Source organism: Hyla sarda, chromosome 1 (genome assembly GCF_029499605.1).
Source record: "Hyla sarda isolate aHylSar1 chromosome 1, aHylSar1.hap1, whole genome shotgun sequence".
NCBI lineage: Eukaryota > Metazoa > Chordata > Amphibia > Anura > Hylidae > Hyla > Hyla sarda.
The window spans coordinates 602,786,734-602,801,916 of NC_079189.1; the positions used below are offsets into that span (position 1 = coordinate 602,786,734).

The 15,183-nt window shown below is 44.0% G+C and overlaps 1 protein-coding gene across 4 annotated transcripts in view; it reads left to right on the forward strand.

Moving 5' to 3' along the window:
- Nucleotides 1–15,183, forward strand: part of LOC130296879 (oocyte zinc finger protein XlCOF7.1-like) — a 51,349-nt gene that overhangs the window by 17,402 nt on the left and 18,764 nt on the right. Inside the window, exon 7 of one of the 4 annotated variants that reach the window (XM_056548922.1) lies at nt 8,564–10,247. The exons of 1 other annotated variant lie outside the window; for it this stretch is intronic. In XM_056548922.1, coding sequence (XP_056404897.1) covers nt 8,564–9,357 — 794 coding nt within the window. In that variant the 3' untranslated portion in view covers nt 9,358–10,247. Of the gene's footprint in view, nt 1–8,560; nt 10,248–15,183 lie in introns of those variants that run through there. 2 more of the 4 variants (XM_056548901.1, XM_056548911.1) reach the window with 2 other exon arrangements.

Genomic DNA, 15,183 nt, shown 5'->3' on the forward strand with positions numbered 1-15,183 from the left:
GGTTAGCTGGGTCATACTTTCTCTGATCCATGGAGATCAGACTGGATTTATGCCCGGTAAATCTACAGTTGATAATATCAGGAGGGTGTATTTAAATCTACAGATGTCTCAGGATGGTACAGGAGCTCGCTCGGTTTTCTCGTTATACGCTGCCAAAGCATTCAATAGCGTCAAATGGGATTACCTGTGGAGTGTAATGAGTGCCACGGGTTTGGGGATAGATTCCTTTCCTATGTTAAGCTTCTTTACCAGAGCCCGGTTGCCCGCATCAGAGTCAATGGTAAGATCTCACCATCGTTTGCTCTGCAGAGGGGTACAAGACAAGGGTGTCCCCTGTCACCCTTGCTTTTTGCCATAGCTATCGAGCCCCTAGCTTGCCTTTTGAGGATGTCGCCAGATATAATAGGGTTTCGGTATGGGACTGTAGAAGAGAGGGTGGCACTCTATGCCGATGACATGTTATTATTTCTGGGGGATACGGCCCATTCACTAACCCCTGTTATGTCTCTTATTGCAGAATTTGGTTCCTTTTCAGGATTACTTATCAATTGGGACAAGTCTGTTCTGATGCCTCTTGACCCCTTGCCAGATATACCTCAAATTTCTGTCTCCAAGATACAAGTAGCCACTAGCTTTAAGTACCTAGGGATGTATATTACTCCCTCCATACATGACTTTGTCCCTCGTAATCTAGTCCCCCTTCTAGATAAGAGCTCTCAAAAAGTGTCTGTATGGTGCAAGCTCCCAATCTCGGTGGTTGGCCATACGAATCTAGTCAAAGTAGTCCTTATGCCTCAACTGTTGTACATATTACAGAACTCTCCGATATTGATTGCGGTGGCCCACTTTCAAAGGATTCAACGACTTTTCAGACGTTTAGTTTGGGGGGGTGGGACTGCAAGGATTAAATTGGAGACGTTACAGAGGGGTAAATCATCGGGAGGATTAGCACTACCGAATCCATGGTTGTACTATATTGCGTCACAGTTACATCAGGTAAGGGGGTGGGCTACACTTCCCACATTAGGTCCTACGGGCCGACTGTTTATGATTAAGCATGGGGGTAGAATACCGCTACACATTCTGGAGATTGGGGCTCTTACCAGACCTCCTGACTCCTCTCCCACGACTCGATTACTGTGTAAACTGTGGGGCCATGCGGAAAAACTGCTAGGTATAACAAGCTATCTTAAATTTACACCGCTGTGGCATAACCCTGGTTTGACTGTCTTTAATTCGTATGCTGATACTGAGTTCTGGGAGAGGAGTGGACTCTGTGAATTGAGTCAATTGGTTGGTCAGGGGGTGGTTCGGTCTTTTGAGAACTTGCAAGAAGAATTTTCCCTACCTCGCTCCTCATTTTACCGTTACTTACAGATCCGCCATGCCTATGAGATGCAGAAACGGATGGGACTGTTAACTGTACAGTCTAATAATGTACTAGAATCTATTGTAACTAAGAAAGAGTAAGCTGGTGTGATTTCTTGGCGTTATGGGGAATTGCTTAGCTTTTATCACGAGGGTTTCCCTTTGACGGTCCGGTCTAAATGGGAGAGGGACCTTGGGGTCCTAACTGACGAGGAGTGGAGCATTGTACTGGCGCTTACTCCATTTTTGTCTGTATCGGAATCTAACCGGTTGTCCCAGCTGTTTTTTATACATAGAGTATATAAGACTCCACTGTTCCTTAACAAGATAGGCGTAAGGTAAGGGGGTTGTTGGGTGATGTCTGTTATTGTAAAACTGTGTTTTAAAAAAACTTAATAAAAAATATCTGATTTAAAAAAAAAAAGAAGTAATGTAACACCCTTCTACCCCAAGGAAGGAAGAGAGACAAGTGAAAGAGGTAAAGCATAGGGTCCAAAGGTACAACCCCAAACAAATCCATCACCAACCGGCCAACCTCAGCCCAAAACCCCCTATCAATGGGCATGACCAAAAGATATGAAGGGTCAACCCCCACCACCCCACCGCCATATCTCATATAACTGAGCAAGTGATATTACCTATACCATCTCCCACTGGAGCATTATAAAATAGAGAACATATCAGAGAGAAGGCCCTGGCTGCAGAGCTGTTCAAACTTCATAGGGATAGATAACGTCGGCGCCCCCAATTTGGAGACCATGATGGCGTGTATGTAGGTATCACAGACGTTCGGAGGAGGGAATTCAATTTCTGGAGCACTGACTATGCGGGCAGCTTCCCGGGTATAGCAAATGAATGGAGAAGGGGGTCCAGCTCTCAGATGAATCACTGTTAAAACATAGCTTTTACTAAGTCATATTAAAACATGGAACAAACGAAAACAAAAAAACTAATAGTGCATTCAAAACAGCATGCTGGGCCTGGCCTAGCGCGGCATGTGAGCGGTGGCTCGAGACCGGAGCTCTGCTACAAATCCTGTTAATTATCCTATTCCTACTTTAATCCCATACCTGCTGCTGCCGGAAGGTACCTGTTTCCTGTTAGAGGATCATCTGGAGTTTCGGGTCCCACGGGTCTAGCTAGATTTGTGGAGGAGGTGGGGTGGGCGGATTTGTGGAGGAGGCGCCACCCTACAAAGTTACAATACTCCTGTTTTTCTAGTTCTCATTGCACACTTTCCCGCATTGATCTTGCGTTGGGTAATGATTAAATTTTTCCCCTAGTAGGGTCGGTGGAGTATCTCCCCCGTACTCTTTCTGACCATTCGCCCCTACTTGTACGTTTTACATTTGCTCCCCACCCTGGGATGCGGGGATCCCTATGGCGCCTAAATCCCTTTTGGCTCCAGGTCTCCTCTGTGGGCCGTACACTTGCTTCAGATATTACCCCCTTTCTTGAGATCAATGCGGGAACCGCCTCAGTGGGTATGGTCTGGGATTCCTTAAAAGCTTATGTTAGGGGCATGCTTATTAGAGATATTACTACCTGCAAGACCAAGAATAGGGCAATTCAAACCTCGTTACAGCAGCAGGTGCTCCTGGCGGAAGGCCAGTTCCTTCAGGACCCCTCTGACTCAAATAAAAGTAACTGGCAGTCATTACAAGCCTTATTGGATTCCCATTTGTTACAAATGACAGACAATAATCGCTTTTTTCAACAGCAGCGCTACTTTGAGAGTGGTGAGAGTACTGTTCGGGCTCAGCAGGGGTCCTCCTGTATCCCTTGTCTTTGTGATAGTGCCGGGATGCTGGTTCGGGACGATAAGGCCATTGTAGATGTTTTGGTGTCCTTTTACCGGGAAACATATTCCTCTAAATTATCACATGACTTAACTGTTGCTGACCAATTTGTTTCTGACATCCCGCTCCCGGCGCTGTCGCAGGCTCAGAGAGATATTTTAGATGAACCTATTACACTTGAAGAACTGGAGGCTTCATTAGGGGCACTGCCCTCTGAGAAATCGCCGGGAGTTGACGGACTCCCTAATGATTATCTTTAACAATTTCAGGAAGTGTTTTTGCCCAGGTTGCTAGAGGTTATGCAAGTGGCGGCGGGGGGTGAGGGCCTGCCAGGGTCTATGTTAGAAGCTATCATAGTGCTGCTGTTGAAGCCCGGTAAGGACCCGCATTTGGCGGGCTCGTACAGGCCAATTTCCCTGTTATGCTCTGATGTGAAACTGCTGGCGAGGTCATAGCCAACCGGCTTTTGGGGGTCATAACTACCTTTATTCATGGGGACCAGACGGGGTTTATGCCTGGGAAATCAATGACTGATAATATTAGGAGGCTTTATTTAAATTAACAGCTGCTGCCTGAGAATGCTGTGTGTAGGGCTGTACTGTCACTTGACGCTGCCAAAGCCTTTGACAGTGTTGAGTGGACTTTTCTTTGGAGTGTGAGGCAGCACATGGGATTTGGGCCAGTGTTTTTAAACTGGGTTTAGTTACTGTATGCTGATCCCCGTGCTAGAATCCGGGCTAACGGCTTGCTTTCCCACTCATTTCCACTGGGGTGTGGGACTCACCAGGGGTGCCCCCTCTCCCCTTTTCTATTTGCTATTGCAATAGAACCTCTGGCGGCAATATTTAGGACCACCTCTTAGGTCAAGGGCTTTTGTTATGGGAATTTGGAGGAATGTATTGCCCTCTATGCTGATGACATGCTCCTTTTCCTGGGGATACTCCACACTCCCTGGCACCCCTAATATCCATTATTGAGTCTTATGGTAGTTACTCCGGCCTAGCCATCAATTGGGACAAATCCACACTCCTTCCTCTTGATCCTGTCCCCCCAATGCCAGTGCTCGATAGGGTTGGCCTCCCAGTGGTCTCTAGATTTAAATATCTAGGTGTATCTGTTACTGCTCTCCCCTTAGATTATGTTACTCTAAATCTTCTTCCATTATTAGATCGCAGCTCTCAGAAAGTGGTTACTTGGCGTAGGCTTCCCCTCTCTATGGTGGGTAGATCTAACTTAGTGAAAATGGTCCATATGCCTCAGTTTCTATATATTCTGCATAACTCCCCTGTTTGGATCTCTATGAAATATTTTCATAGGATTCAGGCCCTGTATAGGGAACTTATCTGGAACGGTAGAACTGCTAGAATCCGTCTTGAAACATTGCAGCGTGGTAAAGAGGAGGGTGGCTTATCTGTCCCGAACCCCTGGTTGTATTTTCTGGCTTCGCAGGTTCAGCAGCTGAAGGGATGGGCGAATTTAGATACCATGGGACGTACGGGCGAGCTTATCTCAAAACGTATTGGCAACATGACCCCCATTTACCTACTAGAACTGGCCACTCAGACTCGTCCCCCGGACCTTCCCCCTAACTTTATCCTTATTCGTAAGGTCTGGATGAAGTTTAAGGAACTCCTGCGAGATCCTGTTTTTGTAATGTACTCTCCTTTATGGCATAATCCTTACCTCCCTGGATTGAGCTCCCTGCCTGATGTTGCCCTTTGGGTTTTTCATGGGGTTCTATATCTTTCCCAGATGTATGATGGGCCGGCATTGAAGTCATTTGCTCAGCTGCAGATAGATTTTAATTTACCACATTCTTTTTTTACCGCTACCTGCAGTTCAGACATGCTTTGGATGCGCAGTCTCGAGCCTGTGACTTGACTGTCGGCTCCTCTGTGGTGGTGAATGATTTGTTCACTCGGGACTCCACTAAGGGGGTGATCTCAGCATTGTATATGGAATTGCTGTCCTCCTATCATGAAGCCTATCCCTTAACGGCTAGGGTTAAATGGGAGGTGGATGTGGGTCCCTTGTCGGATGGGCAATGGACGCAGATTTTGGCTATGACCCCGAGGCTTGCCGTATCGGAGGCTCATCGGGTGTCCCAAATTTTTCTATTGAATCGAGTATATCGTACTCCTGCTTTCCTGCATAGGATCGGGGTGCGGCTGGACTCCTGTTGCCCCCGATGCTCTTTGCCTAATGCCCATTTGCTCCATGTGATGTGGGATTGCGCTCCACTTACAGTTCTGGTTAGATGTGGGGCACTTGATTAGGAAAGTGTATGGCTGCCCGTTTGATTTATCTCCCTTGACGTGTATCCTAGCTTATTTGGATGGGTTGGATGAATATAGTGGACTTTGTTTAGGTATTAGTAGAATCTTGTACCTGGCTCGTAAATTGATTGCGCAACACTGGTTGAGGGCTACCCCTCCTACTATTTCTGAGCTCATTGTCAAACTGAATCATATCATCAGATTGGAGAAAGGTGTATATCTTAAACGTAAAGCCATACGTAAATTTGAACTCATCTGGGGTCCCTGGATTGATACTCCTGGTTTGCCATCCGTGTACTTACACAGTACTCCTATGGAAGTGTTGATGGGGGGTTCGGGAGGGTCTGTTCCTTAATATGGTCTGTGACTATGTGGGATGTCTATGCAATTGTTCTCTGCCTGCACTTTTCATATATGTTTAACGCTTCTTTGCTTGTACTTGTTCATATACCATAATGTTCAAGAGTAGTGCTGATTTTTCTATGAGGATACATTTTATGCCATACTGCCATTCCTTGTGTGCGGACTATGGTCTGATACTGCACTACTAACTTCTCTGTACTGATACCTCAGTCTGTTTACCGGGAAGGACATGGGGGGAGGGGGAGGGAGTTTTTTGTGTGGGAGGGATGGGGGTGGGTTGGGAGTTTGGGGTTTGTGTATGTTTTTGTTTTATGCTAAAATGTTCAATAAACTTTTCTGATTTAACAAAGAAAACACAGCACGCTGACACATTTCTAGCTTATGGCAAGAGCTTGTCATAGGCTCGAAACGAGTTGGGGTGCAGTTTTTAACGCACTATTAGGTTTTTTGTTTGTTCCATGTTTTAATATGACTTAGTAAAAGCTATGTTTTAACGGCGATTCATCTGAGAGCTGGACCCCCTTCTCCATTCATTTACTATAAGCATAGTATAAGGACCTGGCAGAGAGATGACGGAGGTGGTCCGGCAAGTAATACTTCCGGTTCTGCCAGACCTCCTTCAAATTTGCTGCCCATCATAACAGACATGAGCAAATAATACCGTTTGTCGTTAAAAACAAAGCGGAAAATTGCTGATTGCATGAAGCGGATCGCCCTGCTGCACCTGTCATTTGTTTAGAGCGTCGGGTGAAGCGCCGGAGGCTCGTGATGTCACGGCCATGCTCCCTCAATGCAAATCCCTCCCATAGACCTGCATTGAGGGGGCGTGATGTCACAAGTCTCCGGCCCTGCATTGCCAGTCATCCGGCACGGAGTGAAGTTTTCTCCGTGCATCGGATGTCTGGGGTGCCGCAGCAGAGATCGCGGGGGTCCCTGGCAGCGGAATCCCCGCCATCAAATATCTTATCCTTTGGATAGGGGATAAGATGTCTAGCGACGGAGCCCCCTCCTATAGACATCAATGGAGGGGTGTGGCCATGATGTCATAAGGGAGCTTGGCAGTGACGTTGCAGCCACTGCTCCAGGCCTTCTGAACCAGATGTTCAGAAGGCTGGGGCACTTGTCCTGTGGAAATCAACATTGTTGCAGACTTTTCACTAAAATGTATGTGGAATATAAAGAGGGAGTGAAGAGTATCTTTTGGATTATTTGATAGCTTGCGCCCTTCCTGTCTTTAGGGTTTGGGGGTAGGAGAAAATTGTTGACCGCAGGTTTACTGATTCAAGAGGCCAACGTCATGCAGACTCCTGTACATGTATGACAGCTGCACTCTAACAGAAAATATATATGGCGGGTGTCGGCTGCTATCAGCACCCTGCACTTTCTGACAATGACTGACATCAGTGATCCCGCTGATGTCGGTTATTTGAGCCTTTAAATGCAGCAAACAAAAGTGCTACAATTGATTGCGGCATTTAAAAGGCTAAGTGTCAGGTGCCCGATTGGCATCCCTGCAATGTGATTGTGGCGCTGATCGGTCACTATGGCAGCCGTGTGCCCACCATAGTAATTCTACCGATAGTTTGCCTCAGGCAGGCTGTGCCAGCAAAGAACTGATCTAACTAGCATAGTGTTGATCTGTATAAGCAATCTAGTGATTGCTTATAAATGCCCTTTTGAGAGACTTGGGGGAAAAAATTAACAAATAAAATTTTAAAAATTTTAATCACTTGCACTTCGTTTTTGTTTTTTTTCAAATGAAATCTATGAACAAAAGAAAAAAAAATTCTGAATTATCAAAATATGTTAAATATCCTACATAGTAAACAGAGTAATCAAAAATAAATATTAAACGCTAGAATTGAGGATTTTTTCTTGTCTCAAAAAATTCAAAAATGCGGAAGAAATGCATAAAAAAATCTGTCAAAAAAATCCCATCTACAAAATATGAGCCTCCATACAGACCTGTAGAGTGAAAAATAAAGTTGGACTATTGAAGGTCCGAATTGGGGGAGTTTGAATTGATATATATAGATATTTTTTTATTTTTTTTTTAACAATAGTAAAATAAAAAACATGCTCTATAAAAAATAAAGTATTTTTGGATGCATTATTATTATTACTCTTTTCTTTTGTTTTTTTACCTGCAGTTTTTTTTCCAGTTTGGCAGTACACTTTATGGTAACACAAAAGGTGTCATTACAAAGTACAATTTGTCTTTCAAAAAACAAGCCCTCGTATGGGTCTGTGGATAGAAAAAATAAAGGGTTCTGGCTCTTTGAAAGTGAGGGGGGGGAAAACTAAAATGCAAAAATGAAAATTGACCCGGTCATTACGAAATTAAGGGGGTACTCTGGTGGAAAACAATACAACAGCTGGAGACACCCTGGTTGGGAAGCACAGCCATACACAGTAGAGGAAAATATAATAGATTCTTTCCTGCAGTGTAATATGCTGGGCTTTGTAGTGCCATCAGTGTTGTTTGTTCATATCTGGGGTTCAGAAAATGATTAGATCAGATGGGGAGAATGTTCTATGATGTCAATTTCTATTGTCAAATTCTATGATGTCGTGGAATAATTCAGCAATAACTATATATGTGACTGACTGGACATGGGACTGACTGTACATGGGACTGACTGTACATGGGACTGACTGGACATGGGACTGACTGTACACGGGACTGACTGTACATGTGTGCAAAATGTTAAATGTTCTATTATTGATAAATAACATAAACTGTCTTATCCTCAGCAGATTCTTGTACCAGGAGATCAGAAGAGAATCTTATATCTTCATATTATAAAGCAGATGATGATATCACACAAGATACATATGAAGAACATTCCATTATCCCAGATACACCCTCAGCCCTTCACAGCCAACATCTGTCATCTGTGAATGTTAAGTCACATCTTGTTGGGCATCAGAGAATTCACACAGGGAAGAAACTTTTTTCATGCCAAGAATGTGGGAAATGTTTTATTTTCAAATCAGAGCTTTATAGACATGTGAGAATTCACACTGGAGAGAAGCCATTTTCCTGCGAAGAATGTGGGAAATGTTTTACTATCAAACCACATCTTGTTCGACATGTGTTAACTCACACAGGGGAGAAGCCATTTTCATGCCAAGAATGTGGGAAATGTTTTACTCTGAAATCATATCTTGTTGCACATCAGAGAACTCACACAGGGGAGAAGCCATTTCCATGCCACGAATGTGGGAAATGTTTTACTAAGAAATCATCTCTTAGTGCACATCAGGGAATTCACACATGTGAGAAGCCCTTTTCATGCTCAGAATGTGGAAAATGTTTTATTCTCAAAACAGAACTTAATATCCATGTGAGAAATCACACAGGGAAGAAGCCATTTTCATGCCAAGAATGTGGAAAATGTTTTATTTTCAAATCACAGCTTGATAGACATGTGAGAATTCACACAGGAGAGAAGCCATTTTCATGCCAAGAATGTGGGAAATGTTTTAATCAGAAATCAAATCTTGTTGAACATCAGAGAATTCACACACAAAAGAAGCAGATTTCATGACCAGAATGTTGGAAAAGTTTGTTTTGTTAAAAAAACTATTTTATTTGGCGGAGTAAACATGTGTGCGTTTTTTTGTGACTTTTCATCTACCACACAATCAGTTTGGGTTCATTGGACGGTAATTTATGTGAAGTGCGACTTGAAAAGTGAAAAAAACTAAAATAATTGTATCCCATTTCTTTGTTGTGTAAATCGTGTGGAAATGAATTGTTTATTTTATGGACATATATTATGCAATTAAAGGGGTACTCTGCCCCAAACTTCTTCTCCCCTATCCAATGCATAGGGGATAAGATGTTAGATGGCGAGGGTCCTGCCGCTGGGGAGCCCTGCGATTGCCAGCACTGCGCCCCGTCATTCAGTGTACGGAGCAAACTCCAATCTGTGCCCGATGACTGTTGATGCGGCCACCGCGCCCCCTCCATTCACTTCTATGGGAGGAGGCGTGACTGATAAGTCATAGCCGTCACGCCTCCTCCTATTGACATGATTGTCACAGCGTGCTGCAAGCTTCCGCATTCCTAACGCCGCCGCTGCCGACACAGATTGTAAAAAAAAAAAAATCGCCTCCCCCAATAAAAATTTAAATTGTCCCTTTTTCCCATTTCTACCCCCAGAAAGTAATAAAAAAAAGATTAATAAACATATTTGGTATCACCGCGTGCGTAAATGTCCGAACTATCAAAATATAATGCTACTGATCCCGTATGGTGAATGGCGTAAACGTTAAAAAAAAAAAAAAAGTCCAAAATTGCGGCTTTTTGGTCACATAATATAAAAAAAAAAATTTCAAATGTATTAAAAGTTTAATATATGCAAATGTGGTACCAATAAAAAGTACAGATGATGGCACAAAAAAGGAGCCCTCATACCGCCGCTTATACGGAAAAATGAATAAGTTATAGGGCATCAAAATAGACTGGTTTTTAAATGCACTCATTTTGTTAAAAAGTTTGCGATTTTTGTTAAAGCGGTACAATAATAGAAAAATATATAATCATGGGTATCATTTAATTCGTATTGACTCACAGAATAAAGAAGACGTCATTTTTACCGTAAATTGTACAGCGTGAAAACGAAACCTTGCAAAATTAGCAATATTGCTGTTTTCTTTTCAATTTCCTAACACAAATAATTTTTTTCATTTCGCCGTACATTTTATGGTAAAGTGAGTGATGTCATTACAAAGGACAACTGGTCACACAAAAGATAAGCCCTCATACTAGTCTGTGGATGAAAAATATAAAAGAGTTATGATTTTTAGAGTGCGAGGAGGAAAAAACGAAAATGCAAAAATAAGATTGGCTGCGTCCTTAATGTCACCATCATAAATAAGAAAATATCCAGCGCAGCAGCTCGAATGCAGGAATATTTATTTCAGTGCAGCAACACACACGGACCAGGACAGCAGTGACGCGTTTCGATCGTCTAAGCGATCTTAGTCATACTGATACAGAGTCACAAGTTTGGATTTCCTATATGGGGGACATAATCCTGAACACAGATGCAATCATTTGCCATGACAACAGGTAAAACACTCCGCCACATCAAGCAAACTCCATTACAAAGATATGTGCAATAAAATGTTCTCACATTTAATATGCCACAATAAAGTAATATCTAACTGTTAAAATATACCATAAATAATATGGACATATGTAGAAAAATACAATACTAAAAAACACTAACAAAGTATTTACACCATTATATCAGACAGAAATATAAAAGATATAATCAAATGCGTTTTAAATACCAGGACCGGGCGCAGGGCGTACAGGTACGCCCTGCGTCCTTAAGAGGTTAATGTATTGTTTGATAGTATAAACCTCATCTCTCAAAGAGGAACTAAATTCTTTAGATGTAAACATAACATTGCGACACATACACTTGCTGTGGCCACATTTGTAGGTGCCTGTATTGGTCAAGTAGGTGATCTAATAGTTTTTGATGTGAAGGGACTAGGAGAGATTAGTTGGCCTATAGTAGGCGCTCTTCTCGACACACACCTATAGCCTTCAGTGAATACGGACTTGTAATTTGGGTCACTAGTAATTTATGTATAATGTTAGTTATTGCTTTCAAATCCAAACCATACTGAGTGACAAAGGTAACTGGTTGTTGCCCAGTATTCTTGTGTCGTTTGAGGGATTTTTTGCCCAAAGTGAGGTCAGATCTATTTTTTTGACCTTGCCACTTCTTTAGCATGTTCTATCTGCCCTCTTTGGTAGCCCCTACTCTGTAAACATAGTCCTATCTCTCTAGTCTCCTCTTCAAAGTCCGCATCCCGAGTGCAGTTACGTCTGGCCCGCACCATCTCCCCATCATGCTAATTTTTTGCCTCATGGGGGAGATGGCACGAGGCAGCATGGAGAATAGAATTAACTGCACTTGGCTTACGAAAAGTACTGGTGATAATCCTACGTGTCTCAAGGCACCCCAATAGTTTAAGATCCAAAAAGGAGACCTCTGCAGCCCCTGATGAGATTGTGAAGCACAAATTTGCCTCATTCATATTTAAGTATTTAGAAAAGACCTCAATGGCTGCTACTTCAGACCCCCAAATAAACAGGAGGTCGTCAATGTAGCGGCCATACCATTGGATCTTGGGTGCAAAAGGGTTGCTGGGGGAAAAGAGAGTGCTCCTCTCCCACCAACACATGTAAATGTGAGCAAGAGAGGGGAAGAACTTAGCCTTCATAGATGCTCCGGTGGCCATCAAACATAAAAAAAAGTGTGTGTAAATAAAAATTCCACCACCTCGAAGATAAATTCCTGCAGACCACCGGAGTACCCAGAATATGTACTCAAGAACCAGGTGAGGGCAACCGCAGCTTGATCACGTGGTATAACTGAATATAAGGATGTAACATCAGCAGTGACCCAAGCCCAGTCGGATTGCTACACCATCTTATCAAAAACAGAAAGGAGGTGTCCCATTTCCTTGATGTAGCCCGGCATCTCCTCTATCAACGGTTGTAACATCGAATCAACCCGCGCACACAAGCGTTCGTTGAGGGAGGAGATGCCAGCCACTATGGGACGCATCAGGGGGGGGGACCTCCTTGTGGACTTTAGGGAGGGAATGAAAAATAGGGGTCACAGGATGGTGGACAAAATTATATTCAGCCTCCTTAACCGTGAAATAACCCCCTTCCACTCCAAGGTCCACGAGGATTTTCAGGTGCTTCTTGAATATGAAGGTGGGATCACTCCACAAGAGTCTGTACATGGTAGAATCACCAAGCATATCCGTATTGAGTTTGCGGTACACACCCTTGTCAAGAATAACAATAGCCCCACCCTTGTCAGCCTTTCGTCCGACTAAGTCGTCCGACTTGATGAGGTCCTGCAAGGCAGAGCGTCCCTGCTGGGTTAAATTCTGAGGAGCTTCTTTATAACCAATACTTTTTCTAGATAAATCCAGAAGTTCACGCTCAACCAAATCCTGGAACTGGTCAAGAACCGAGGTTCTGGAGTTGATTGGTTAGAACTCGGGGTTCCTAATGCTGAAGGGAGGATTAACTCCCTCAACCGTAGTCTCCGATCCTAGTTGCTGTAAATTGGATAATACAATCAGATCATCAAACATAAAGGAAGTTACCCCATCCCGGGACCCCACATCGCTATGCTCTCTCCTCAATGTTACCCCCACCATGAAGTTCCTGCTAAGCAGTAACACTATTATCACTTTCATTTACCACAGCAGAAATTTTTTTTTGCGGACAGTAATATAGCGAATAAATTTATTTATATCCAAAACCGTCTGAAAAAAATCAAACCGACGTCTGTGTGTGTGTGTGGGGGGGAGGGGGGGGGGAAAGAAAGTCCTTTAGAGAGGGCAGTGATTTGCGCTGGAGACAGGATTTTGGCTGATAAATTAAATATAAGAATTGTTCTTACCTCCTGTGGCTGTACCTCGTGTTGTGGTGTGGCTGGGCGATTCTTACGCCCTGCTCGGTGTTCTTTGATGAAGTAGATTTAGTCCACCCAGACTTCACCAATGCAGGTGACGCTGACGAGGCAGCCGCAGGGGTTAATGACTCAGCAGCCGGGGATGAATCAGCTGGAACAGGGATCGAATCCAAAGATCCGAACTCCGAGGAATTGAAACTGTCTCTCGCATCCTTGGACTTATGGCGTCTCCGTCCTTTGTTTTTCAGGATGGATTGCGGGGTAGATGCTTTAGGGCCTGCCTGTGGCCACGGAAACACAGTACTATTGCGATAGTCCTGTAGGTCTCTTTTCGCTATATTGTTTAATTTCCGTAATAGTGGTTTCAAGATTCTCCTTCATCCTAGTTTCAAACTGCAGAAATGATGCGTGCTCTTTGTATTTACTAGTAGAGGTCTGTATTGTATCGATTTTCTCGCTGACCTCTATTAGAGCGCTTTCTTCATATTTAATAACATGTTGCATGAACCGCAAGGATGAATCTACAAGCAGGAGCTCCCATTCTTGTTTAAATTATCAAAACTTGTGACTCTGTGTCAGTATGATTAAGATCGCTTAGACGATCGAAACTGTCACTGCTGTCCTGGTCCGTGTGTGTTGCTGCACTGAAATAAATATTCCTGCATTCGAGCTGCTGCGCTGATCCGTGATGCGGAGGGCGTTCTAAGGGGGTGAACTGGTTTACTGTTTCAGGAGATATCTTTATATTATTATATTATATACAATATATTATGTCCCCATCATACAGGAGATCAATCAGTGGCGCACCGGCCCTTTAAATCGCAAAGACCTGGCGTGTGCGCCCTAGGGAGCGGGACCGCGCACGCCGGGGCAGCACAGACGGGGAGCGAGTCTGGCAAGCGGGTCGGGATGCGCACCGCGAGCGGGCGCGTCCCGCATCGTGAATCACATCCCGGCTGGGAATTAACTCCCTCAACTCCCGGGCTGGGACCCGGAGCGCTCAGCGTAACAGTACCCCCCCCCCCCCCTGGGTCTCCCCCTCCTTTTATAACCCGAGAACTTGTGGATAAGGTCCTTGTCAAGGATGTTGTCCTCGGGTTCCCATGACCTCTCCTCCGGGCCGCAATTCTCCCAATCTACAAGAATTTTTTTTTTACATCTGACAGTCTTGGATGCCAGAATTTCTTTAACCGAGAAGATGTCAGAGGAACCAGAAACAGGAGTATGAGCAACAACCTTAGGAGAGAAGCGGTTAAGGATGAGTGGTTTAAGGAGAGAGACATGAAAAGCATTAGGAATACGGAGAGAATGAGGAAGAAGGAGTTTGTAGGAGACAGGGTTGATTTGGCATTTGATTTTAAAAGGACCAAGATAACGTGGTCCCAGTTTATAACTGGGGACATGAAAGCGGACATACTTGGCGGAGAGCCACACTTTGTCTCCAGGAGAAAAGACAGGAGGAGTTCTTTTTGTCGGCATGTTTCTTCATCCAGGATGAGGCCTGTAGGAGAGATTTTTGAGTCTCTTTCCAGATGGTGGAGAAGTCCCGAGTCACCTCATCAACAGTGGGCAAACCAGAAGGCATGGGAGTGGGGAGGGGGGGGGGGAAAGAGGGTGACGGCCGTACACCACAAAGAATGGGGATTTAGCGGAAGACTCAGAGACTTTGAAATTGTACGAGAATTCGGCCCATGGTAGGAGATCGGCCCAGTCATCCTGGTGGGAGGAAACAAAATGTCGCAAACAGTCACCAAGAACCTGATTAACTATTTCCACTTACCCATTGGATTGGGGATGATAAGAAGACGAGAAGTTTAATTTGATTTTAAGCTGATTACAGAGGGCCCTCCAGAATTTCGACACAAATTGAACGCCTCTATCCGAGACGATATGCGTAGGAAGCCCGTGAAGGCG